Source organism: Oncorhynchus mykiss, chromosome 15 (genome assembly GCF_013265735.2).
Source record: "Oncorhynchus mykiss isolate Arlee chromosome 15, USDA_OmykA_1.1, whole genome shotgun sequence".
Taxonomy (NCBI): domain Eukaryota; kingdom Metazoa; phylum Chordata; class Actinopteri; order Salmoniformes; family Salmonidae; genus Oncorhynchus; species Oncorhynchus mykiss.
This window is the reverse complement of record NC_048579.1, coordinates 26,779,344-26,804,659: the sequence shown is the minus strand read 5'-3', so window position 1 is coordinate 26,804,659 and position 25,316 is coordinate 26,779,344. Positions and strand designations below refer to the sequence as shown.

Genomic DNA, 25,316 nt, shown 5'->3' with positions numbered 1-25,316 from the left:
AAAAAACTTCCAAAATGGCACCCTCGTTCCTATTTAGTGCACTACTTTTCCCTATTCACTAAATTGGGAATAGGGTGCCATTTGGGGCACAGTACTAAAGTAGTCTCTACAGAGGGTTAAGGTCTCTGCCTATGATCCTCCACACAGGGATACTGCCTCACCTTGGGCCCCACCAGCTTGTCAGAGGTCATTTTGGAGAAGAGCTCGGCCGTCTGGGAGCGCACCTGGGGGTGGGTGGAGTTACAGAAGAGGTCCAGCAGGTAGATCAACGCACCTGGAGGAGAGAGGGGAGAGAGGGAGAGAAAGCGGGAAGGTTACCCATGGCAACAGACATTGACATAAGCCCATATACACAACAGAATAAAATACTGTATACTCAAGAACAAACAACAATTCGGTATAATACCGACCCTTAGTCATAGCTTCTTTGACTATCTTGGTGTTGGAGGTCAAGGCGTATAAAGTTTCCAGTACAAGCTGCCGGCCTGAAAGGGATACAGAAAATCAGACAAGTGTATATAGCTAGTAGAACAGACTAGTAGATGCAGTAGGTGTTCAGTGGTCTTACTGGAGGGCAGAGAGTGCAGTAGCACCAGTAGGTTGGACAGCACCAGGGACTCAGCGATGTTAGCCACACAGTCCTGGTTGGAGGTGACCGTGTTCACAACCTTATGGAGGACACAAAAACAGGTCTCAGGTCGCGGATTTAAATATACAGTGCATGCATGTGGGCTGATTGATTGGTTGATTTCGAAAAAAAGATACGGCCCACAGGATATCACACAAAAGTGTTCTATAACAAATTCTGTCGATAATAAAATAAAATATGAATATTCTAGTTGTGTTTTACCTCCAGAGCTAGCTGCTGTACCTTCCCAGCCCCGTGAACCCGTAACAAGGAGAACAGCAGCTTGAAATGGCCGATGCACTCCGTCTCCGAACCTGGGGGTCACAAAGAGCCAAGTCAGCAAACCGTAAAAGACCAATGAGCACTCTTTCAGTTTGTTCAGCTGAGGAGAAAAGGCAACGGAGACGGTACAAAACAGAAGTAGGAGGGGCATTTCTTAACGCTCCTAAAGCAAAATGCGTGTGCTTGCTTCGGCAATCTTAAAAAGTCAATTTCCTGGTAGTGGAAGAAGTGGTAGTAGCAGTTTTGACTGCAGTAGTAGTAAGAGTGACTGTAGACATCACAGAAGTAGGTTGCTGTGTACCTGGGTTGTTCTTGATGACGTTGCGGAGGGCCTCCAGGGCCATCTCGGCCCAGCGGAGCCTCTCGACATGCTGCTGGGACTCCACCTTGTTGCTCTGGGACATGGCCAGCAGGGTGGTGAGGTACTGGGCCTGGGAGCCCACGTAGTCCAGCAGGCTGGCTGCAAACGCCTTGGGGTACTGGACCATGGAGACATGGGTATAGGCTTATAATAAAAGCTTATAACACCTTTTATCTGGCGTTACGAACTAATGATATGGATGGATATAGCCTAGAAATACATCAAATGACTTGCGTTTGATTTAATGATATTATTGTAGCTAAATACCTAGGTATTACCACATAATTACCTGCAGGTTTTCAGATATTACTGTGAGCTGCGTGAAGCAAATGGATTTACCGTGACTCAGTGCTACTTAATGACAGGACTATGACATGACAATGGCTACAATGTTGTTAGTATCGATTTTCTTGAACAGTGGTTGACAGTAACTGGGAGGAGTATGATGCAAGGTCAAACGCTACGCCGAGTGTCGGAGCTCACCTCCAGAGGATAGGTAGGCTGCTCATTGTAGACCCTGACAAAGATCTCACCCACGATCAGCTCTTTACCGTGGTCGCTGAACACAAACTCTGAGCCAAAGCTCTTATCGTTCTCCCCCTACGACAGAGAGAGAGACAGAGAGACATGACTATACTAACAACACAGGATGCCTAATAATACACAGTCCATTTTGTTTTGTACGGTGCCTAATGAACACGAGCCAATCCTACAGCGACAACAGACATCCATGCTGAAACATATGATAGGGCCAGTCCATGTGCTCTCGTCTGCTCACCCTCCTGATGTTGGCTTCCTGCTGGGCCTCCAGGAACTCCAGCAGCTCGGCCCGGGTCCCGTTGTTCCAGATAAGGTAGGGGTTCTCAGAGTTACTGTTCAGCAGCTTCAACACCTGGTAGACATGGAAACAGAAGCATGAGTGAATGTGGGTGAAGAGTGGCATAGCAGAGTAATATCATCAATAGTGTTTTAAACTAGTGGGTCTATGAGTGTGTGTGTGTTATTGTGTCTAATCTGCATATCTACCTTTTACACTTTCCCATAATCACTAACCTCAGCCGGTACCGTCGACCCTAACCTCCTCGAAATATAGGGTGTGAGCATGGCTGCCAGGCTCTTACGAATGGTTGGGTTCTCCGGGGGTTGCCCCTCCACCCCGTTAGTCTCCACTACACCTCCCTCTCCGGTGGGTGGGGCATAGCCCCCCAGACGGCTAAGTGCCACTAGGCTAAGCTTGGCCAGGCTGTTGGCCACCTCCTGCTGGTTGGTGTCCTGGCTGGTGGCCACGCCGCTCTCCTCCAGCGTGTAGTCGTAGTTGAACAGGTGCACCAGGAGGTGCCAGAGCACGCCAGCGTGGTACAGGTGCGTCTGCAGGAAGTAATCCACGGCGAAGGAGCTGACGCACTGCACGGCCAGCGCCGCTGTTCGCGGGAGACCCTGAGAGTGTACAAGAGAAGATTGCTTTCAATTGAAGGTACACGCTCAATTAAAAATATATATTTTTTAAGTATAAATGTGCATCCTTTCTACATTGGATGATACAGTGGTATCACGGTATATACAAAGCCAGAGATACAAGGCTGCTGTTGTATGATAAATAGAGATCTCACCTTCCCATAGTAGAGCACGTGACAGAGGTCCCTGATGATGTTGGGGAGCTCGATGATCTTTTCCCGGCACTCCTCAAACTGAGCCGCTACACTGTAGCATTTACACACCTGGCCGCACACCTAGGCACAGGCAACACAACCCCTTTCAACACTGAACTGTACCACTCATTTCCAGCCAGACGTGTACGGCTCAGAATACAGTGCTAATAATGTGACAGATGGTTGTGGATGTGCTGTATTCTTAAAATATATATATTTTAATACGACATCCACAATCATTAAGGCGATTTGACACTATTCAGACAGGGTAGGCACTAGGCTTGAACCCCGGGCCCTGGTGGGGGAATCGTAAGTGACCACGGCTCTGCACTGTGGATCTGGTGATCTTACTTGAACAGCCATGTCATCAGACTTGCTGGAAGCGGTTAAAACAGCGACACACCGGGACAGCGCGTCCAACAGAATCTGGCGGAAAAGGGGGGGAGAAATACTTTTTTTAGATCATGTTATAAACATTGAAAGTATGAATGTAGGAATGTAAAATCGGGAAAAGGTGAATATTGTTGCAACAATAGTATCTGAGTCGTCTTCATTAGTTCCAAAACAAAGCAAAATGTTTTTCAATGAAAAAACTAAAATAACCATTTCTTATTAGACAACTCTAAGTAGATCCCTCCCGGTTTCAGTCAGTTTACTATCGTTTGCTTCCGTTTGGTGCCTAATGAATATGATCCTGATCTCCGAATAGCCAGTAGGGTTGTTAGTTCTACCTCGATGCCACTTTCTCTGCGTAGTTCCTCAGCGTTTAGGGCGGAGCAGTTGACCGTGTGGAAGGCCAGCTCGATTGCAGCCGGGAGCAGGGGGGATGTCTTGGAGAACAGCTGCTCATCACCCGTCTCCATGGTGATGGTCTTGATGAGCATGGGGTAGCCGGCGTACTTGTAGGGTTCCAGTTCTGTTGACAAGAGGACAGCAGTTTACATTAATATTACTCTTGGAAAGTAGCAAAAGTGTCAACAAGTAAACACTACTGTTAGCTAGCAAAGAGATCTGCAGTGGCTAATGACCCAGATGCTAATATATATATATATATATATATATATATATATATATATATATATATATATATATATATATATATATATATATATATATATATATATATATATATATATATATATATATATATATATATATATATACACACCATTTCTTTGGGGGGCCGCACAGCCCTCCATGTGCTCGCCATTAGGTACCGAGATGAGATCCTCAGACCCCTTGTGAGACCATATGCTGGTGCGGTTGGCCCTGGGTTCCTCCTAATGCAAGACAATGCTAGACCTCATATGGCTGGAGTGTATCAGCAGTGTACCCACCGCCAAACCGGTCATGCTGGAGGATGTTGCAGGCAGCAGAAAGTTCTCCACGGCGTGTCCAGACTCTGTCAGGTGTCACATGTGCTCAGTGTGAGCCTGCTTTCATCTGTGAAGAGCAGTGAGCCAGTGGCGATTTTGCCAATCTTGGTGTTCCCTGGCAAATGCCAAGCGTCCTGCACAGTGTTGGGATGTAAACACAACCCCCACCCGTGGACGTCGGGCCCTCATACCACCCTCATGGAGTCGGTTTCTGACCGTTTGAGCAGACACATGCACATTTGTGGCCTGCTGGAGGTCATTTTGCAGGGCTCTGGCAGTGCTCCTCCTGCTCCTCCTTGCACAAAGGCGAAGGTAGCGGTCCTGCTGCTGTGTTGTTGCCCTCCTACGGCCTCCTCCATGTCTCCTGATGTACTGGCCTGTCTCCTGGTAGCGCCTCCATGCTCTGGACACTACGCTGACAGACACAGCAAACCTTCTTGCCACAGCTCGCATTGATGTGCCATCCTGGATGATCTGCACTACCTGAGCCGCTTGTGTGGGTTGTAGACTCCGTCTCATGCTACCACTAGAGTGAAAGCACCGCCAGCATTCAAAAGTGACCAAAACATCAGCCAGGAAGCATAGGAACTGAGAAATGGTCTGTGGTCACCACCTGCAGAACCACTCCTTATTGGGGGTGTCTTGCAATTGCCTATAATTTCCACCTGTTGTCTATTCCATTTGCACAACAGCATGTGAAATTTATTGTCAATCAGTGTTGCTTCCTAAGTGGACAGTTTGATTTCACAGAAGTGTGATTGACTTGGAGTTACATTGTGTTGTTTAAGTGTTCCCTTTATTTTTTTGAGTAGTATAATATATATATATATATATATATATATATATATATCAGTTTTTCACAATTCCTGACATTTAGTAAAAATTCCCTGTCTTAGGTCAGTTAGGATCACCACTTTATTTTAAGAATGTGAAATGTCAGAATAATAGTAGAGAGAATGACATTTCAGCTTTTATTTCTTTCATCACATTCCCAGTGGGTCAGAAGTTTACATACACTCAATTAGTATTTGGTAGCATTGCCTTTAAATTGTTTAACTTCGGTCAAATGTTTCGGGTAGCCTTCCACAAGCTTCTCACACTAAGGTGGGTGAATTTTGGCCCATTCCTCCTGACAGAGCTGGTGGAACTGAGGCAGGTTTGTAGGCCTTATTGCTCGCACACGCTTTTTCAGTTCTGCCCACAAACTTCCTATAGAATTGAGGTCAGGGCTTTGTGATGGCCACTCCAATACCTTGACTGTTGTCCTTAAGCCATTTTGCCACAACTTTGGAAGTGTGCTTGGGGTCATTGTCCACATGGAAGACCCATTTGCGACCAAGCTTTAACTTCCTGACTGATGTCTTGAGATGTTGCTTCAATCTATCCACATCATTTTCCGTCCTCATGATGCCATCTATTTTGTGAAGTGCACCAGTCCCTCCTGCAGCAAAGCACCTCAACAACATGATGCTGCCACCCCCGTGCATCACAGTTGGGATGATGTTCTTCAGCTTGCAAGCCCCCCCCCCCCCCCCCCCCCCCCATTTCCTCCAGACATAAAGATGGTCATTTATGGCCAAACAGTTTTATTTTTGTTTCATCAGACCAGAGGACATTTCTCCAAAAAGTACAATCTTTGTCCCCATGTGCAGTTGTAAACCGTAGTCTGGCTTTTTATGGCGGTTTTGGAGCAGTGGCTTCTTCCTTGCTGAGCGGCCATTCAGGTTATGTCGATATAGGAATTGTTTTACTGTGGATATAGATACTTTTGTACCCGTTTCCTCCAGCATCTTCACAAGGTACTTTCCTGTTGTTCTGGGATTGATTTGCACTTTTCGCACCAAAGTATATTCATCTCTAGGAGACAGAACGCATCTCCTTCCTGAGCAGTATGACGGCTGCGTGGTCCAATGGTGTTTATACTTGCGTACTATTGTTTGTACAGATGAACGTGGTACCGTCAGGCATTTGGAAATTGCTCCCAAGGATGAACCAGACTTGTGGATGTCTACAATGTTTTGTCTGAGGTCTTGGCTGATTTCTTTTGATTTTCCTTTGATGTCAAGCAAAGAGGCACTGAGTTTGAAGATAGGCCTTAAAATACAGCCACAGGTACACCTCCAATTGACTCAAATGATGTCAATTAGCCTATCAGAAGCTTCTAAAGCCATGACATAATTTTCTGGAATTTTCCAAGCTGTTTAAAGGCACAGTCAACTTAGTGAATGTAAACTTCTGACCCACTGGGATTGTGATACAGTGAATTATAAGTGAAATAATCTGTCTGTAAACAATTGTTGGAAAAATGACTTGTGTCATGCACAAAGTAGTCGTCCTAACCGACTTGGCAAAACTATAGTTTGTTAACAAGTACTTTGTGGAGTGATTGAAATACAAGTTTTAATGATTCCAACCTAAGTGTATGTAAACTTCCGACTTCAACTGTATTTATAGCTCCTACACTCTTTTTCTAGCTAATAGCAACGCTGCCATGTCTATCACGCCTCCAAAAATGGTGCCTCTAGTGGTGTTTACAATTAGTGATTGTGACGCACCTTCCATGCGTATTCACTTTAGATGCGTATAACATGGAATACTACAGACAGTGGAGAGAGCATTAGAGTGTCAGACCTTGTTTGTGTCTGTTGAAGAGGATGCTCTGGGCTTTGAGGATGAGGATGATGTTCTCGGGGTCGGGGCCGTCGATGATGCGGGACGACTTGGTGCACAGGAATTCATAGGCCTTGTTGACCTTCTCAAACATATCCTGAACACACAAAGACAGTTAATTAACACCTCCCCCTCTGAACAATGACGGTAATGCTCCAAGACAGGAGTGGAAAAACTCCTCAAACTCGGATGACGTCTGTGTCCCAAATGGCACCCGATTCCTTATATAGTGCAGCAATGGTGCGGTAACATACCCTGCCCTCTGGGTTCTTGTCCGGGTGGTACTTCTGGGCCAGTCTGAAGTAGGCCTTCCTGATCTTACTCTCCTCGTGTCTGTGGAGAAACCAAAAAAATCAAACACACTCCATATAGTACCGATAGACATCTTGGAGAGGGAGAAGCTTCTTCTTTATGCATGCAAGGCCACTTACTGTCCCTGTCCCTTGGGCAGGTTGAGGACTTCGTAGGCGTCGTCCACAGACATGGAGGGAGGCTTCTTCTCCACCTCCCTCTTCCAGGCCTCCAGGGTGTCCTTCAGCAGCTTCACCTGCAGGGGGGGCAGACGACGACACAGAGCACGATTAACAGTCTCCATCTCGCTCATACACTGACACCTTCTCACAAGTCTCACACAGTCAATCACCACACACAGACAGACAGAACATACGGGCTCTCGGATGGGCCAGTTGGGGAAGCGGTTGGCGTCACACAGGTGGCGGAGGTAGTAGATGTTACAGAAGAGCTCGTTCTCCAGCTGGGGGAAGCTGACTACAGGGATGGGGCAGTACTGGTAGAGGGCTCGTGTGTTGCTGTACAGCCGTGGGCTGAAGTCAGCCAGGTGGGTCGCGATTTTCTCAATCATCATCCGCCTGGAGGGGGGCAAGGGGGATGAGACGTCAGACACAAACCAACACACAAGAGGTGGATGTAGACAAACAGACAGGAAAACCTTGGTCAAAACTATTTGTTAGACCTCTCCCCAGACAGACAGCAAGCTTGTGTCTACCTCATCTCGCTGCTCCAGATGGCCTCTGGCGTGTCAAACTCTCCCAGGAAGATCTCGGAGAAGCGTTCTGCCTCGTAGTTCTCCAGGTAACACACCATGGCCTCAGGCATCACCGGCCCCAGCACACTGCGCTGGACGATGTCTGTACCTTTGGCCTCCTCTGACTTGAAGGCCTGCTTCAGGTGACAGTACTTCAGGAACCTACAAGAAAACACAAGACGTGACAGAGTCCAAAACGCACAACGTAAAAGACCTATCTGAAGAGCACAGTGTGTGTGTGTGTGTGTGACATGCGTGTCCGTGTGCATCTCTCCAGCAGTCGGACCTGGCCACTGGCAGCACGTTGGAGCCGGTGTACATCATAATGAAGAAGAAGATGCCGGTGAGGTAGAGGCGCTGCAGGTTGGGGTTGTCCTGCATCACCAGGTACAGCACGTTGGCCACCTTCTCCACCAGGATGGGGTCAAAGGTCAGCAGCAGCTGATTGGAGAAGGGAACAGAACATGAGACATTTGGTCAAACATTTCATTTAATAAAAATAAAAACCTCCATCTCACTTTTAATGTTGAGTCCAAGAATTGAACAGATCTTATTTGACCAACGTTTTAGTCTCAAGCAACCTTCAGATTATTTTATATATAGGAAAATGAAAAGAATAGGAATTAGTACACATTTTTTGTGTTTAACCTTTATTTAACCAGTTAGTCCCACTGAGGTAGGAAGGATATATGTAATAATAGGCTGGTTCTGCTCACCTGGACAATGTGAGGAAGGCAGGTATTATCGCTGACCATTCTCTTGATCTTGGGTAAGGGACGAATAATGGCATTGTCCTGGTCCCTGGGGAAAGAGACACATTGTCACATTTTTAAACTGTGTGACAGCAAAATAGAGAGAAATAGGGGGAGAAAGGGCTGAGCAAGAGAGGAGACAGTAAGTAAAAAAAATAATATTTTTTTGTTTTTTGTTTAAAGAGTCAGAACTGAATATCTTCTCCCTACCTGCTGGGGTAGTAGGAGCACATGGTGATGAGCATGTTGAGGATGAGCGTGGCCAGGTCCGTCTCGTTCATCACCGCCTGCCCGCTGGCCAGCAGGCACCACTTGAGCTGCGGGATGGCCTGCAGGGGGCGCCAGCCGTCCATGCCCTGGGCCCAGCACCTCGTCTTGGCCGTCAGCACTCCGTTGCTCCAGAACTCCTGCATCTGATGTGGGAAATGTGGACGTGTTCAGTCATCAAGATATCATGCTTAGAGATAGTTCACCGACGTTACAAAATGTACGTTGTCTTGGATACCCAAAAATATCTAAGCAATGGCACTGGACCCAGAGAAACTCTACCTATGGGGGTAGAGCTTAGCATCTGTACTGGTTTTGTATTCAGAAGAAACGTACCTCTTCAAAGCTGAAGGGGCCCCTCCTCTCTTTGTCTGCGTTCCCAAAGTACCACTCCTTCTCGCTCTCCCTCTTCATGTCCGCCCCGGCCTCGATCACGTTGCTCTGACAGACACAAAGACGCACGTTATTAACATGAAACCAGACAGACTGGCCTGTAATAGAAGTCTATTTGACTTCCGACAGCTATACGCTTCCATATCAAAACATACGTTAGATACGTGATGAGAAGCACATGCTACAATTTGGATGGTTCAGACAGGGAAGTTGTGAAGACCTACCTGTAGTGGGACGGTGGCTCGGCTGGTGTGTAGGTGGGCCAGGGTGAGCAGGTCCACTAGGATGCGGACTCCATTGGAGTCCATCAACTCCTTCACATTTTTCTTGTTGAGGATGAGTTTGTTAAGGAATAGGATCAGTCTGTCTCTTTCCAGTTTGTCTGTAGCCTGTAAATGCAGAGGGGGAGAGAGACTTACTATTACAAAACTGTCCCAACGGATCTCTCACTAGTTTGTGTGTGTGCCACAGCACTGACCCGGTCCAGCATGCCAACGATGTACTTGGTGTCGGTAAAGGGGCCAATCTCCTCGCAGCACTTCCCATAGACGACGGTGAGAGCCTGCAGGCACAGGCACTTCATGGAGACTTTGGGGGTGAGCAGGAAACGGTGGTAGAGCTCATTGAAGAACTCGTACCTGAGCGGGAGAAAGAGACAGAAAGACAGAGGGATATTGCAATTTGAACATTTGACTTTATACCCTTTGTTTGGATTTAAGAGCAATATTGTCATTAGATGGGTTAAACAAGGCCGATTGTGTTGTAGGTAGCTGATGTCTTACGATCTCTTGATGGCCCCAGACTCATCCGTCTCATCCTCTTCCAGCAGGAGGCGCAGGTAATAATCACCAATCTTAATCTCATCCGAAAGACACTCGTACCTCACCTGCAACACACACGCAAACAACCCCCCCCACACACACACACACACACACGTCAGCTACCAATCCACATGATCAAAATATAAATATGGTGATAATTTGGTTTGACCCCTGACCTCAAACTCCTGGTGGTTCCAGGAGATGACGCTAGCGTTGCCCAGCTCGCGGTCCACGCCAAAGGCCCTCATCTCTCCCTCCAGAGCGTCCCGCAGTTCCTCCCGTGTCTTCAGGTTCCAGATGAGGTTGGACCGCGCGTGATCCAACTGGAACCTAGGACACAGGAGAACCAGAGATTGAGACGGGACAACTTATCCAAAATCTAAATATTCACTTTTAATGCATGAATTCATTTGATCATTTAAAGTAGGAGGCTGCTCCAGCCGGAGAAACATTAAACATAACAAATAAAGGATAAAGCACAAAGTCTATAATAGTAAGAGAGAGTTAGGCGGACATTTTGTGAGCAAGTGATCAATGTACCTACCTGTAGTAGAAGAGCTCCCAGTTGGCTTCGATCTTGATCCTCTGTCTCCTCTTCCTCAGAATGACAGGTTTTTGGTTGGGGTTCTGTAGTAGAGCCAAGATCAACATCAGTCACCACTACACCTCTCCAATGGTCAACTCCGCGTTGTTGGACAACTGGTCTACATGAGTGGACGACCGCAGCTAAGATGATTTATGACCCCCCCCCCCAACTAATACCAGCATTCACAATAGCCTGAGCACCTGTCAGTTTATGCTATCAGGCCAATTCCCTGTCATTGCCGAATTGTCATCTTTGGCTTGACAATGACAGTAATGGAGATAGCAAGGGCACACACATATATTGATCTTGACAATGTTCAAGGTACAACACACAGTCACAACACAGGTGATTGATGAAAACAAATACGAGGAAAGGTATGGTATGTGTTGAATGGCATGTATTTTATCTATCACCTTTGTAAACCCCACAATGTTACAAAATTATTTTTAATGAACTCAAAACATTTAATGTCACTGACCACCAGGTGAAAAATACTGTCATGATAACAAACACCAACAAAAACACACAACCTTTGACATAAACAGTGACAAAAATCCAACTACAGAGATGGGATCCCACAACACTACATGAGCTCTAAAACTGACAGGTAAGCGTGGGAGGGGTCAAAAAGGAGGAAGAGGGGTTCCCATTGGTCAGTTCTACTTACCAGGTTATTTCTGTCCTGCTGCATTTGATTGACAGCAGAGAACCCCAACAGACAAGAGGGACAGGGTGGGGCAAGAGACAACAGAGATTATTGGTCCTCAGTCGGATCAAACAGAGATACTTCTCATTGAAGTTAGGTCAAAGGCAATCTGCACCATACGATCAAAATCTTTATCGACAAAAACAGTACGACAGCCTCCAGTCAAGATTCGCCCACCGTATGCGATGACAGTGGATCTATTTCAAAAACATTTTTACTGTATCAAGTGAACATTAACTGAAAGGAAAATCACAACCGATGTGGTAGCAATTTTAGAAGTGTGAGGTGATTGGTTGGCAGATAAAAGAAAGTTCAATTAAAGGATTTGATTTGAGCTGGACTCCCCTACACCCACTCAGCCCTCTAACAATAGTCTCATTCAGAATCCGCACTAACAAGTTTCTGTTTATCTTGGTACTAACCCAGTGACAGCCACAAAGTATAGGTGAACTTCGGTTTGTGGCAGCGTTGTGGCCCAGGAGATATGACTAAAGTTGTGCGCTAAAGCAGAGAGGCAGCTGTAGGCCCCGTAGAAGAGAGGAGAAGAGGGCAGAGAGGCAGCTGTAGGCCCCGTAGAAGAGAGGAGAAGAGGGCAGAGAGGCAGCTGTAGGCCCCGTAGAAGAGAGGAGAAGAGGGCAGAGAGGCAGATGTAGGCCCCGTAGAAGAGAGGAGAAGGGGGCAGAGGCAGCTGTAGGCCCCGTAGAAGAGAGGAGAAGGGGGCAGAGAGGCAGCTGTAGGCCCCGTAGAAGAGAGGAGAAGGGGGCAGAGAGGCAGCTGTAGGCCCCGTAGAAGAGAGGAGAAGGGGGCAGAGAGGCAGCTGTAGGCCCCGTAGAAGAGAGGAGAAGGGGGCAGAGAGGCAGCTGTAGGCCCCGTAGAAGAGAGGAGAAGAGGGCAGAGAGACAGCTGTAGGCCCCGTAGAAGAGAGGAGAAGAGGGCAGAGAGGCAACTGTAGGCCCCGTAGAAGAGAGGAGAAGAGGGCAGAGGCGCAGCTGTAGGCCCCGTAGAAGAGAGGAGAAGGGGGCAGAGAGGCAGCTGTAGGCCCCGTAGAAGAGAAGAGGGCAGAGAGGCAGCTGTAGGCCCCGTAGAAGAGAAGAGGGCAGAGAGTGTTTACTGTTAATAAACAGACCCGGTCAAATGGTCCTTTAAACAAGACATCTCGCATTCACCGTCTTTGCGACACACTGTAAATGCTTGCGTTTCATTCCGTCACCATATTGCACAGAACTTTACTCAGTGGCATCATTCATACACTCTCTAAGTAGAAGTCGTAACAGCACTAAAGAGTTTTAACATCAACATCCCAGCAAAACTACACTTCACCAAGATCTCGCTGACGCAGACAAATGAGGGCAGACGCACACACAAAGCAAGCAGCGCATATCTGTTCAGCAGTGTCCAAAACAACAAAGAAGATGATTTGTTAGAATCTGGTTCAGAACACACTGGTTCCAAGAGTGTCTCTCCCATGGCAAAGTTGCTGGGTGATAGCAATGCTAGCCATGCTAACTGGTACTAAAGTAACTGGACCAGTCCAGCAGACGGCTATGTAAGCAGTAGAGCCTGCAATACCGCTCAGCGCCAGCAGGAGGAGCAAGAGCCAGAGGAGTCTGAATGAGGGCATTGCCATTAGTGCTACTGGCCCAGAATGAAGCCCCTGAATAGGGGGAGAAAAGCGAGCAGTGAGTCCCTCCTCACCTCCTTCTGGGCGATACCCATTTTGTCCCTCCAGTGCATTAGCACGATGTCGGCCTTCTCCTTGGCAAACTTCTCCACCTCTTTGGCTGCCTTTCCCGCCACCCGCTGCCAGTCGGGCACCTTTTGCTGACCAAATTGGTCCTGTAAGGATGAGACACGAAAAGGCCGGTGAGTAAAAGTTTAAAACATCCAAGCATACATTAATGTCTAAAGGTACCACAACAGTGTACGGAGCTGGTAAAGGGGAACGTCGCTATCGTCTCCGCTGCAGGTTACCGTGGCGATTTTGACATTGTCCCGGATGTGCATCCTGTCCACGTCTTTCTCCGGGACGGCATCAGGGCTGTCCAGGTACGCCAGCAGCCCCGTCGGCTGAGGGGAGAGAGATGGAGAGACAAAGAGAGAGAGAGATTGTACACTATCAAATCCCCTGCCTCTTAACCATATGGATGGTACACAAATGAATTGCCTGAACACTCGGGCTGGGACGATAGCAGTATCGCCATACTCCTTACCATCGTGGCAAGGAAACCAAACACAAAGCAGATTTTGGATGTTGGAAATGTTGGAAACAAACATTATGTTGTCATCCAGTCACATGCATTTATTTTCCAAGCTAGAGCACACAATATTTTACATAGAGCAGGTTTTAAAAAGGACTAAAGAGTTCGGTCTGCTTTGTGTTTTCATTTGCGCCACGGTCAAAAAGATTGCTCCATTGGTATCGTCACAGCCCTACTGAACACCTGTCGGGAGCCTAACCAGTATTCTCTTGAGGAGGCTCATGGCGATGGGGTTCTCTGCTGTCCACAAGCCCACCAGGTGACGACTCAGCTGCCTGTGGGAGGAACAGTTTAAAAACCATGAGTGAATTTGTCAGAATCCTAACTTGGAATAGGGATAAGTAATGTGGACGTTTGAGTAAATCACGCATGGACGTTATGGGAGACTTGAACCCTTGGTCCTTTACCTGTTGGTGAGCATCCTCTGGTCTGAGCTGATGGTGAACATGGAGGTGTGCAGGTGTCTGGGCAGGGCTCCCTCACTCAGAGCCAGTTCCTGCATCTTAGTGGCTATCTCCTTATCCCCCTCCTAATAAACAAAACAGTCATTTATTGTTGATCATCGCCAATATAATCACAATAATTATCCTGTTTGTCATCATATTAAGACCTGCTACCCCCCCCTGAACTCACCTCAATGATGGCCTTCATCACCAGGCCCGCTCCCTTCACAATGGCCATAGAGGGGTGCTGAAAAACAACAACAACTCACTGAGACAATGTTAAATGAATCCCATCAAAACAGATCGTCACACATACCTTATACTGTATACAGAGCATGTCAGACAAAAACTGTTTGACAACGCTATTTCTTCTTTTCAAATTGTCCTCCATCTTTTAGTTTAACCCAACATCACCTTTTACTTAAGTGTTTTTCTTCCTTCCTTGTAGTGAAAAGTGTATATATGTGTGTGTGTGTGTGTGTATGTATATATATATATATATATATATATATATCTATCTGTATATGTATATATCTGTATATGTATGTGTATGTGTATATATATATATATATATATTTTTAAACATTCCCATTTCTCTTATTCTTAGCCTGGAACCCAAACTGAAACAGAGCATATCAGTTATGGATTCCAGACTACCTTTCTCTCACCCCACCTAGCTACCTGGAAGAGTTTGAAGAGGGTGCGTCCGTTGGAGGCCACCATCTCCAGCAGCATGTCAAACTGCTGTCCCTCGCTGGTCTCGCTGTAGGGGGCGCACAGGGCAAAGGTCAGGAAGTCCAGCAGCGAGCTGATCACCAGCGCCCCCGTGCCGTGGTCCTGCAGGGAGAGAGGGAGGATATAGAAGAAAAAAAATAGTTGTTAAAGAAAATAGATGGCTTCTTTTGGTTTCGCTCCCAGGTTTCAGTACCTGAGGCTGAAACACGTACCACATTGCTGACGAACTTCTCCAGAAGGTTCTCCAGGAACTTCTTGGAGGACATCAGAGAGGCCTTGTTCAGTTGCTCCTGTCGCAGGTCATAGTCATCATGCATCGGCTGGAAAGGATGCAGATAATTGCAATTTAGAAAATAGTAAATAGAAATTTTGCATTACCAGCGGCAGTCACGTTATCTGTAGTGTCATGGCGTAAACACCAGAAGTGTGTGTTAGATGGTCTGTGTGTGTGTGAACTTTTTGCTCAGGGGAATGCAAATGGTACTTACACACATAAGAGCACAGAGCATGTCTATGGCGGCATGTGTCACTCCGTTGTTGTTCCTCTTCAGAGCCTTCACTGTCTTCACCCCCAACTTCTCCCGGAACCTGCAACACACACACACAGATTAAACAAGACAAAGACTCATTCACTTCATTGACATGATATGACATGATATGGAGACAAGGGGCAGCTCATTGAGACTGGAAATTAAAAAACGCAGACAGACATTTTTAATGACATCTCTGGTCTACAAATATCATTTTAAAAGGGTCTGGGGGGGTTCATTCTCAACTATACAGGAACAAAGAATGGAAATCCTCTCATACATCTCAGTGACCCCAGAGAAGAGACAGACAGCGTCCTGGATACATGAGAGACAGATTGAGAGAGAGAAAGAGAGACAGAAAGAGAGAGGCACACACACACGCAGACAGAGGCGGAGAAGAGAGATGGACGTCACCTCTCTTTTGATCTCCCGGTGTGCGACACATGAAAGGAGAGTAGTAGACAGATTAAAGGAGAACAGACAGACGGAGACAAGCGAACAATCTGAGCCAGACAGACAGACGCAGTCAGTCTTAGAAGGCAGGCAGACAGAGCTAGAGAGCGCATAGACAGACCGAGGGCATACAGACAGGGAAGACAGGTAGGACATGGAAATTAGACAGAGAGGGCAGACTGAGATGTATGGATTCATATTTACGTTCCATCTGTGAATCCAGACCCTTGACCAGACCTTGGAATGACAGAGTACGTCTGTTACCTACACACTTACCACCACACTACTACACAATACTGCATAGCAACAACTATCAGTAGGAGAGGGGGGTGGAGGGAGGAGCGGAAGGACTGGGAGAACGTAGCAGAAGAGGTGAAAAGCACAAATAGTCAGAGCTTTGAAGGGAGAGAGGGTAGTGAAGGGAGAGAGGGAATTCAGGAGAAGGGGCAGCAGTGTGTGTGTGTGTCGAGGCCTTACTTGGGAAGCTGTGTGAATGCCTGGAAGCCGGCCTTGGAGGCCACTAGGCGTCGGAGTGCCTGGAAGTGGCTCTCCAGCTCGGCGTTGGGGCCCGGCAGCTCACACTCCTGTGACAGCAGGGCCAAGACAGCATTGCTTATCAGCTTCTCCTTGTTCTCCGAAAACAGGCCCTGAGAGACCGGAAGAGGAGAGGAATGTTAAAGATAGCGTAACACACACACACACAGTCGTTTGGTAGGTTTGAACACACTTACATCCTGGGTGACGGCGTGCAGCACACCACTGTAAGATACGTTAGCGTTGAATCTGAACACCGCGTCTGCAAAGTTTCCATCTGAGGGAGACAAGACAGGGACTCATGGTCAAACCCTCAGTCCTTTAGACATACAATATTAAACTGGCCATTACAGGTCACTGATACAAAATCTGGGTTGTATGTATTAGGGCACACCGTAGAAAAACGTTTCTTATTGGACAAGTTCAAATAGTCCCTCACTGTTGCATTCTGTTTGCTTCCGTTTGGTGCTTAATGAATACACCCGTGAAAGGTGTTACTCACTAGGGGGTGTTGCCAGAAATTTGAGGTGCAGGCTCTCCACTTCCTCATCCACAGGCATGCTCAGTAGGCCCCAGCGCTGGCCCCGCTGGGTGGGGGCCATCTTCACACACACGTCCCTGTTACCCGACGCACGCACCCCGTCCAGCAGGCTGGCCATCAGGGAGTCCCTAAACACACACACACGTCAGAGTCCGATCAATAAGATGGAGAGGCTAGGGATACAGATATGACCCACAAATACACACATTTTCAAACAAGAGAGATGTGGGATGGGTTAAATACAACACATATGAACAAATGAAGAACAGCAGAGCGTAGACTGAGACCGATAGATTTGGTGTAAAAAGAAAAAGAAAGTGTGGAAGGAAGAGGGAAAATATGGCATTCATGATACTGCAAGTGTACAATAAGAGCTGTGTGTTTCACTGTACCTGTCTGTGGAGCAGTACTTCCTGATCTGGCCTCTGATGAACTCTATGGTGAACACCTGGGGGTTCTCCGCATCGCAGATGAGAGCAAACACCTGCAGATACACACAGCATTTCCCCCAGATGACAATTGAAAAAAACGGAGCTTCAGTCAAATTTATTTGAAAAAGACAAACATGGCATTTAACAGAGCCTGAGGCAGAGGCCGGGCCATAGAAATAGAATGGATAGGACAGCTCTGAAATCAATCAAATGTATTTATATAGCCCTTCTTACATCAGCTGATGTCCCAAAGTGCTGTAGAGAAACCCAGCCTCAAACAGCAAGCACCACAGGTGTAGAAGCATTTTAACACGCCATGGAAAATTCATCTACCAATTCTATGAGTCAGCCCCAGTGTTTATGTCGGAGTTGTTGCAGCCACCCACCTCTCCAAAGGGCTTGATGGTGACTATGTTGTAGGAAGCTGGATCTCTCTCCACCAGACATGTCTCTGTCAGGCACAGGATCCTCTTGACGGGCTCCTGTCAGGGACAAACAGCACAGAAGAAGTTAGTCTCAAGTCTATAAAGGGCCAGTTGACCACAAATAAAATGTTCATCTCAATATTCTAATTTAAAAAAAATTGCATCCTCATAAAAAGGTAAACACTAAACAGGACATTTATAAAAGTAATGGATGGCGCGATAGGGATAGGAGCGATTCTGACCGAGTGGCGTGGGGAGATCTTCTGCACCACAAACTCAGCCAGGGAGGTGATGGACTCGTCTGAGCCGTACTTCCCGAGTCGGTCCGTCACAAAGTTCTCAAAGGTCAGAGGGTCCTTACGCAGCCGCAGCGTGATGCCGATGAAGTTGCCCGCGTGCTCAATGGCGCTTTTGATGATCTCGTCCCGGTGCTCTGACGCAAACAGGTGCTGAAGGGGGAGGGGGAGGGGGAGGGAGAGAGGAGGGGAGAGCGATAAGTAAGAGAGGTAAGAGAGGGAGGGATAGGAAGGTAGAGAGAGGAAAGTAAGGACAGAGAGAGGCAATAGGAAAGGTGGAGAGAGCGAGAGGGATGGGAAGGGGTGGGTGTGCAATACAAATGGTGAATCCGTCCTAGACAGTAGAATTTCTCAAGGGCATAAACACATTTGCACACAGACAAGCGAACCTTTAGAGCAAGGTGTCATGTAAAAACCAGCCCAGCGTGAAACGGTTCCCAGTTGTATAATTGCATGCTCGTCTCTTTATGGGGAGGGCTGAGCTCGTCTCTTTACGGGGAGGGCTGAGCTCGTCTCTTTACGGGGAGGGCTGAGCTCGTCTCTTTACGGGGAGGGCTGAGCTCGTCTCTTTACGGGGAGGGCTGAGCTCGTCTCTTTACGGGGAGGGCTGAGCTCGTCTCTTTACGGGGAGGGCTGAGCTCGTCTCTTTACGGGGAGGGCTGAGCTCGTCTCTTTACGGGGAGGGCTGAGCTCGTCTCTTTATGGGGAGGGCTGAGCTCGTCTCTTTATGGGGAGGGCTGAGCTCGTCTCTTTATGGGGAGGGCTGAGCTCGTCTCTTTATGGGGAGGGCTGAGCTCGTCTCTTTATGGGGAGGGCTGAGCTCGTCTCTTTATGGGGAGGGCTGAGCTCGTCTCTTTATGGGGAGGGCTGAGCTCGTCTCTTTATGGGGAGGGCTGAGCTCGTCTCTTTATGGGGAGGGCTGAGCTCGTCTCTTTATGGGGAGGGCTGAGCTCGTCTCTTTATGGGGAGGGCTGAGCTCGTCTCTTTATGGGGAGGGCTGAGCTCGTCTCTTTATGGGGAGGGCTGAGCTCGTCTCTTTATGGGGAGGGCTGAGCTCGTCTCTTTATGGGGAGGGCTGAGCTCGTCTCTTTATGGGGAGGGCTGAGCTCGTCTCTTTACGGGGAGGGCTGAGCTCGTCTCTTTACGGGGAGGGCTGAGCTCGTCTCTTTACGGGGAGGGCTGAGCTCGTCTCTTTACGGGGAGGGCTGAGCTCGTCTCTTTATGGGGAGGGCTGAGCTCGTCTCTTTACGGGGAGGGCTGAGCTCGTCTCTTTACGGGGAGGGCTGAGCTCGTCTCTTTATGGGGAGGGCTGAGCTCGTCTCTTTATGGGGAGGGCTGAGCTCGTCTCTTTATGGGGAGGGCTGAGCTCGTCTCTTTATGGGGAGGGCTGAGCTCGTCTCTTTATGGGGAGGGCTGAGCTCGTCTCTTTCTCGTGCGGATGTTTGTCACACCCTCCCTCGACCTTGAAAAACTGTTCTGTGAGCATGCGCATTTGTGTCACACATCTGCCAAATAAAATGGTGACCAGGAGTATTGACTGACCAATCAGAAGCTTGTTGAGGCGTGAGGTATATAGATACCTATAAATAATACATATAAATACCTGGACTCGCGCATCAAATTGCTGAGGTTTGATGTGAGGAGAGATTTTTTGCGATTGCGCTACGTTTCTGATTGACGGTGCATATATTTGTACGCTAGCTATACAAACAAGTTAAAACTGCAAACCTCTGAGAACAAACCATCTCACCCAGTTTACAGCTAATTACACTAGTTAGCTAGCCAAATCAAGGGTGAGGGGGTGTGAGAAACATCTGCAGGAGCTCAGCCATTATTGACTCAACATTTTTACAACATGACCTCACAATCGCAAGACAAATCTGGGAACTATTTCACGCTGGAAAGATTTTCACACGACACAGGGCTCTCCCACCCTGTTCCTGGACAGCTACTGTCCTGTAGGTTTTCGTTCCAACCCGTTGTAACTTACCCGATTCAGCTTATCATCCAGTAATTATTAGAAACAGGTGCGCTAGATTACGGCTGGAATGAAAACCTACAGGACAGTAGCTGTCCAGGAACAGGGCTGAGAGCCCTGGTTTCGAGACAGACACACACAAAGACACGTAAACACACACTACCCTCCCCCCTGGGTACGTACCAGGCGGCTGAAGCCCCCATAGAGGATGCAGAAGCCCCCCTGGTAGTCGTTGACCTCTGCGAAGCCCTCCACGGAGCGGTAGTCGTAGGAGCACACCACCCGGTTGGTCTGGGGATCGATCTGGTCGATGCCCCCCGGGGTCACCTCCAGGCTCACCGACTTCCGCGTGTCGCTCCAGTGGTGCTTGTAACAGTTGTAGCGCTGACGGGAGGGACACCCATGTTAACAAAGTGGACAAAACCTGTAGTATCACTGCACGATACAGCTCTAAGCATTATCACGCCTAGCTCTGGTCCCGGGGCATTACGTGCGCAACGTCGGCAAGCCGCACGTACAGTAATGCCATGGACCAGAGCTAGGTAATGATAATGCTTAGAAAACACAATAGAGATCCATAGGGCCCTGGTCAAAAGTAGTGCACTATATAGGGAGCCATTTGGGACACATCCATTGTGCTCCTCTTCGATGAAAGGAAGTTGTATCGATCTGTGCTGTAGATGGAAGTCACCCTTAGGAGAGCAGGTGAGCAGCTGTTCTATTCCAACCTCTCCCTCTCTCACAAGGAAATGGGATTGTGCTGAAGGAGGAGAAAACACAACACGGACAGAGGCTCTGTCCCAAATGGCACCCTATTCCCTATATAGGGCACTACCTTCGACCAAAAGTAGCGCACTACATAGGTAATATGATGCCATTTGGGACAGACACAATAAAACCCTCAGGGAGTCTCCAAGACCAGCTTCAGCGCAGGAGAGGGAGAACACAGATCCTATTATTAGCGAGTCAGGAAGAAGAAATAGAGTCTGCTCCACTCTGCCCTTCCTCCTACTCTCTACTCAACATGGCCCTACGGTGTGTGCAGGGTTTGTTTACCCATTTGTTCTGTTCCCCCACCTTTTATTCATTCATTCGTTCATGTCGGCATTCACATCATTCCATTCTCCTCTGTAGTGAGATCATGCATTCTGTCTCCTTTCCCTCTTTTGTTCAGGTCTTCATTCCCTCACTCCTTTCTCCATTACCTCATTCAATACTCACCCTGCCAGTTATCTTTCCCTCAGAGAAGTCTGTCCTGAATCTCTGCAGAGAGAATGGGAGATCAGAGTAAACATGTAATCTGGGCCCGTATTCATAAAACTTCTGAGTGCTGATCTAAGACTCGTTTAGCCAGCTCATAATGAAGATGACGTGGACAGGGGGGGGGACCGGATCCAACAGCAGTACTATAACTCTGCAACACTTTATGAATACGAGCCGTGATGCATTGCCATCCATTTAAATTCCTCCTGAAGCACTGTATCCTTTTAAGTTAGGTGATTGAGAGATCCTTTGAATAAGTTGACTTAGGCTGTTGAACACAAACGGAGTTTGATTGAGAAAAAAAAAAAAAAAAAACTGGCCTTGATTTCTGGGTGCTGGACGCAAGCCCTGATATATTGGTTCTCACAGAGACTTGCCCGAATTAGTCGGTGTCTGATAAGGACATTAATATTTGTGGTTACAATATCTTCAGTTTAGATTGAAAAAAATGGTGAGGAATGGCTAATTATGTAAAAACAACATTCACGTCATCATGTAGTCTAAATTTGACCGTTCCCAAGAAATTTGAGATGCTGGTTGTATGCATTTATTTGTTGCTGGGATTTACTGATATGCATTGATATTATTACTAAATGTGTCCCACAATGTCGTACTGTACTTTAGGGCCCTGTACTTTTTACCATCTATATAAATAATATTGGTTTGTCTGGAAGAAATTGTAACCTCCACTTGTCTGCGGACGATACTGTTGTATATTCTGTTGCCCATTCTGTTGACAAGGCTCTTTCTGATCCTCACCTTACAGAAAACCTTGATTGCCCTCCAGCTAGTATTGAAAGCGGATAAAAAATTAAGTGTGTTTTCTAGGGCGTACAATCATTTTTCAACTGTTTTAAGCATCTGTACCTTGGATGGTACCCATATTGACTGTGTAACTGCTTACAATTACCCGGGCATCTGGATCGACGACTCGGGTTTCTTCTATAGAAACAGGTAATGCATCTCGCTTAACAATAGAAAGCAGAACATTCAGTCAACGTTCCTACCGGTCCTAGTCTACGGCAACATTCATTTAATGCAGCTGCAAACACACTCAACCCACTGGATGCAGTTCATCACAGTCTACTAGGCTTCATTACGGCTGACAGGTTCTGTACACATCACGGCATTCTGTATCAGAAAGTAGGTAGGCCATATTTGACGTCTCAGATTGATGCACTGCTCTCTTTTTGTTTATAAAGGTCTTTCACAAAAACTCCATTGTTAATAACATTTAGACACACAAGCGCCTTCAGAAAGTATTCACACCCCTGGACTTTCTCCACATTTTGTTCTGTTTCAGCCTGTATTTAAAATGGATTCAATTGAAATTGAGTTGCTTGATTACTAAGATTACTCTGTGTAATAATAGTGTTTAACATGATTTTTTAATAACTACCTCATCTCTCTGTACCCCCACACAATTATCTGTAAGGCCCTTTCAAACACAGATTCAACCACAAATACCAGGGAGGTTTTTTTAATGCCTCGCAAAGGCCCCACCTATTGGTAGTTTTATTACCTATTGGTAATCCAGGTGTGCAAAGTTCTTAGAGACATACCCAGAAAGACTCACAGCTGTAATCCCTACCAAAGGTAGGAAATGGAAATGTAGGAAATTTCCTACAATGTATTGACTCAGGGATGTGAATACTAACGTAAATTAGATATTTCTATTTCATTTTTTTTTATACATCTGCAAAAATGTATAAAACATTTTCACTCTGTCATCATGGGGTATTGTGTGCAGATGGGTGAGAAAAAAAGCTATATTTAATTCAATCTGTAACAACAATATCCGGAATAAATCAAGGGGTATGAATACTTTCTGAAGGCACTGTACAGCTTAACATACCCGGTCTCAAAACCCGGTCAAACATACCTTCGGTCTCTACAAAGTTATTTAAATAAGATTTGTTTTTTTTGGTGCCTCTAGGGCATTTCAGACGGCTGATTGATGAATGTGTTTGTTTTCTATGACTGTTTTGTATCTCTGTTCTGCTTTTCATATTGTACTGATGTGTATAGTTTTGTAATTACATGGCTCGTCTATAAAAGAGACCTTAGTCTCAGCATGACTCCATGTCAAAATAAAGGTGGAGAAAAATATGCTGGTCGAATTTGCATATACTCACTAGAAAGAGAAACTTGAGTCTTATGGGAAATATCAGGCTCATTAAAAAGAGAATCTCTTACACCTCCTCAGAATACCAATGTCATCAACACATTTTGTTTTCTGCGTGGTGTGAGAACCGGCTGTGACAAGGGACCTGTAACTTGCAAGCGCCATCATTTTTTGCTACATTTTCAGACAATGAGCGTTTTTGCAGCTATTTGTTTTTTCACCGCCACTGCAATTTAGGTGTGTGTGTGTGTGTGTGTGTGTGTGTGTGTGTGTGTGTGTGTGTGTGTGTGTGTGCGCACCTTCTTGACAATTTCATTGCTTTTAATTAGGGCTGTAAACTTAACGTGTTAATAACGCTTGACATGTTCATCGGCAAAAAAAAAGTTGATGCTGTTAATCACGCCTCCATTTCTTCACCGCACGGATCATTTTAACCCCCCGGAGTCTAAGGGGGATTCTTTAAGACAAGATATGGAATTGTTTTAAGATGGTCATACACCAAGGATTATTTAGCTTTTGAATTGGAATTTTACAACCACTTTAGGTATAAAATAATAAATACTTTGTTGGGGGATGACACACTGAATTTGGCCTTACTGCTATTAGCCCATAGACAAGCATTGAATAACAGATTCATACATGGAAAAACATGTTTCAAAAATAAAAGTTTGTTTTGAAGTGTATACCTGAGCGATATAATAAAGATCAGGAAATAAAAACATTTTGCAACCATATTTAAGCCCTTTTTATAGGCACTAAACTACTTCCATATAAAAAAATATAAAAAAAACACTGGTAGCTGGGCAACCTTCAGACTATTCTTGTGAGCGTCCTAGAGCAAAACAACGGACATGTTAGCGAGAGTCTCCCCTTTCAACAGAGCGGTCAAATGAGTGTGTGTAGCCTCTCCACTGGGATTCTCTGCCTCTAACCCTATTACTGGAGTTGAGTCCCTGGCTTACTAGTGCGCTTACATGCCGTCCCTAGGAAGGGTGCGTCACTTGAGTGGGTTGAGTCACAGACATGATCTTTCTGTCCAGTTTTGCACCCCCCCTCTCTCGCTCTCGTGTAGAGACGGAGATCTTTGTGGACTATACTCAGTCTTGTCTCAGGGTACTAAGTTGGTGGTGTGTTGATATCCCTCTAGCGGTGTGGGGGACGTGCTTTGGCAAAGTGGGTGGGGTTATATCCTGCCTGGTTGGCCCAGTCCGGGGGGTATCATCGGACGAGGCCACAGTGTCCCCCGACCCACCAGTTTCAGCCTCCATTATCTATGCTGCAATAGTCTAAGTGCCAGGGTGCTAGGGTCAGTCCGTTATATCTGGCGTAATTCTCCTGTCTTATCCAGTGTCCTTTGTGAATTTAAGTGTGCTCCCTCTAATTCTCTCCCCCTCCTGGAGGACCTGAGCACTAGGACCATGCCTCAGGACTACCTGGCCTGATGACTCCTGGCTGCCCCCAGTCTTGCTGCTGTTTCAGTTGCTACCTTTGTCCTGGAACGGCTGTTTTCGATTCTCTCTCTACCGCACCTGCTGTCTCGACTTCAATGCTTGCTTATGAAAAGCCAACTGACTCCTGAGGTACTGACCTGTTGCACCCTCTACAACCACTGCGATTATTTTTGACCGGGTTGGTCATATATGAACATTTGAACATCTTGAAGAACAATCTGTCCTTAATGGCCACGTACTCTTATAAACCTCCACTCGGCACAGCCGGAAGAGGACTGGCCACTCCTCAGAGCCTGGTTCCTCTCTAGGTTTCTGCC

General features: G+C 46.8%; 1 protein-coding gene across 8 annotated transcripts in view; it reads right to left on the bottom strand.

The window, feature by feature from the left end:
* Positions 1-25,316, bottom strand: part of LOC110489893 (dnaJ homolog subfamily C member 13) — a 48,640-nt gene that overhangs the window by 5,920 nt on the left and 17,404 nt on the right. For 3 of the 8 annotated variants that reach the window (XR_002468637.2, XM_021562859.2, XM_021562853.2), the window contains exons 5-47: positions 21,382-21,423; positions 20,344-20,544; positions 18,129-18,335; positions 17,848-17,943; positions 17,423-17,514; positions 16,992-17,158; positions 16,687-16,766; positions 16,433-16,602; positions 16,160-16,192; positions 15,461-15,560; positions 15,185-15,292; positions 14,919-15,074; positions 14,428-14,484; positions 14,202-14,323; positions 13,994-14,069; positions 13,508-13,603; positions 13,232-13,372; positions 11,498-11,515; positions 10,789-10,871; positions 10,421-10,574; positions 10,206-10,309; positions 9,902-10,061; positions 9,648-9,812; positions 9,367-9,471; positions 8,974-9,176; positions 8,728-8,812; positions 8,298-8,452; positions 7,973-8,173; positions 7,634-7,835; positions 7,398-7,513; positions 7,221-7,299; positions 6,928-7,063; positions 3,652-3,836; positions 3,272-3,346; positions 2,882-3,001; positions 2,325-2,708; positions 2,050-2,163; positions 1,755-1,871; positions 1,212-1,389; positions 851-942; positions 569-668; positions 411-485; positions 162-274 (exon numbers count right to left, since the gene is read on the bottom strand). Coding sequence is in view for 7 of the 8 variants with exons in the window: in XM_021562859.2 (XP_021418534.1) it covers positions 162-274; positions 411-485; positions 569-668; positions 851-942; positions 1,212-1,389; positions 1,755-1,871; positions 2,050-2,163; positions 2,325-2,708; positions 2,882-3,001; positions 3,272-3,346; positions 3,652-3,836; positions 6,928-7,063; positions 7,221-7,299; positions 7,398-7,513; positions 7,634-7,835; positions 7,973-8,173; positions 8,298-8,452; positions 8,728-8,812; positions 8,974-9,176; positions 9,367-9,471; positions 9,648-9,812; positions 9,902-10,061; positions 10,206-10,309; positions 10,421-10,574; positions 10,789-10,871; positions 11,498-11,515; positions 13,232-13,372; positions 13,508-13,603; positions 13,994-14,069; positions 14,202-14,323; positions 14,428-14,484; positions 14,919-15,074; positions 15,185-15,292; positions 15,461-15,560; positions 16,160-16,192; positions 16,433-16,602; positions 16,687-16,766; positions 16,992-17,158; positions 17,423-17,514; positions 17,848-17,943; positions 18,129-18,335; positions 20,344-20,544; positions 21,382-21,423 (5,463 nt within the window). In the remaining variant the exon portion in view is untranslated. The remainder of the gene's footprint in view (positions 1-161; positions 275-410; positions 486-568; positions 669-850; positions 943-1,211; positions 1,390-1,754; positions 1,872-2,049; positions 2,164-2,324; positions 2,709-2,881; positions 3,002-3,271; positions 3,347-3,651; positions 3,837-6,927; positions 7,064-7,220; positions 7,300-7,397; positions 7,514-7,633; positions 7,836-7,972; positions 8,174-8,297; positions 8,453-8,727; positions 8,813-8,973; positions 9,177-9,366; positions 9,472-9,647; positions 9,813-9,901; positions 10,062-10,205; positions 10,310-10,420; positions 10,575-10,788; positions 10,872-11,497; positions 11,516-13,231; positions 13,373-13,507; positions 13,604-13,993; positions 14,070-14,201; positions 14,324-14,427; positions 14,485-14,918; positions 15,075-15,184; positions 15,293-15,460; positions 15,561-16,159; positions 16,193-16,432; positions 16,603-16,686; positions 16,767-16,991; positions 17,159-17,422; positions 17,515-17,847; positions 17,944-18,128; positions 18,336-20,343; positions 20,545-21,381; positions 21,424-25,316) is intronic. The other 5 variants (XM_021562854.2, XM_021562855.2, XM_021562857.2 and 2 more) reach the window with 5 other exon arrangements.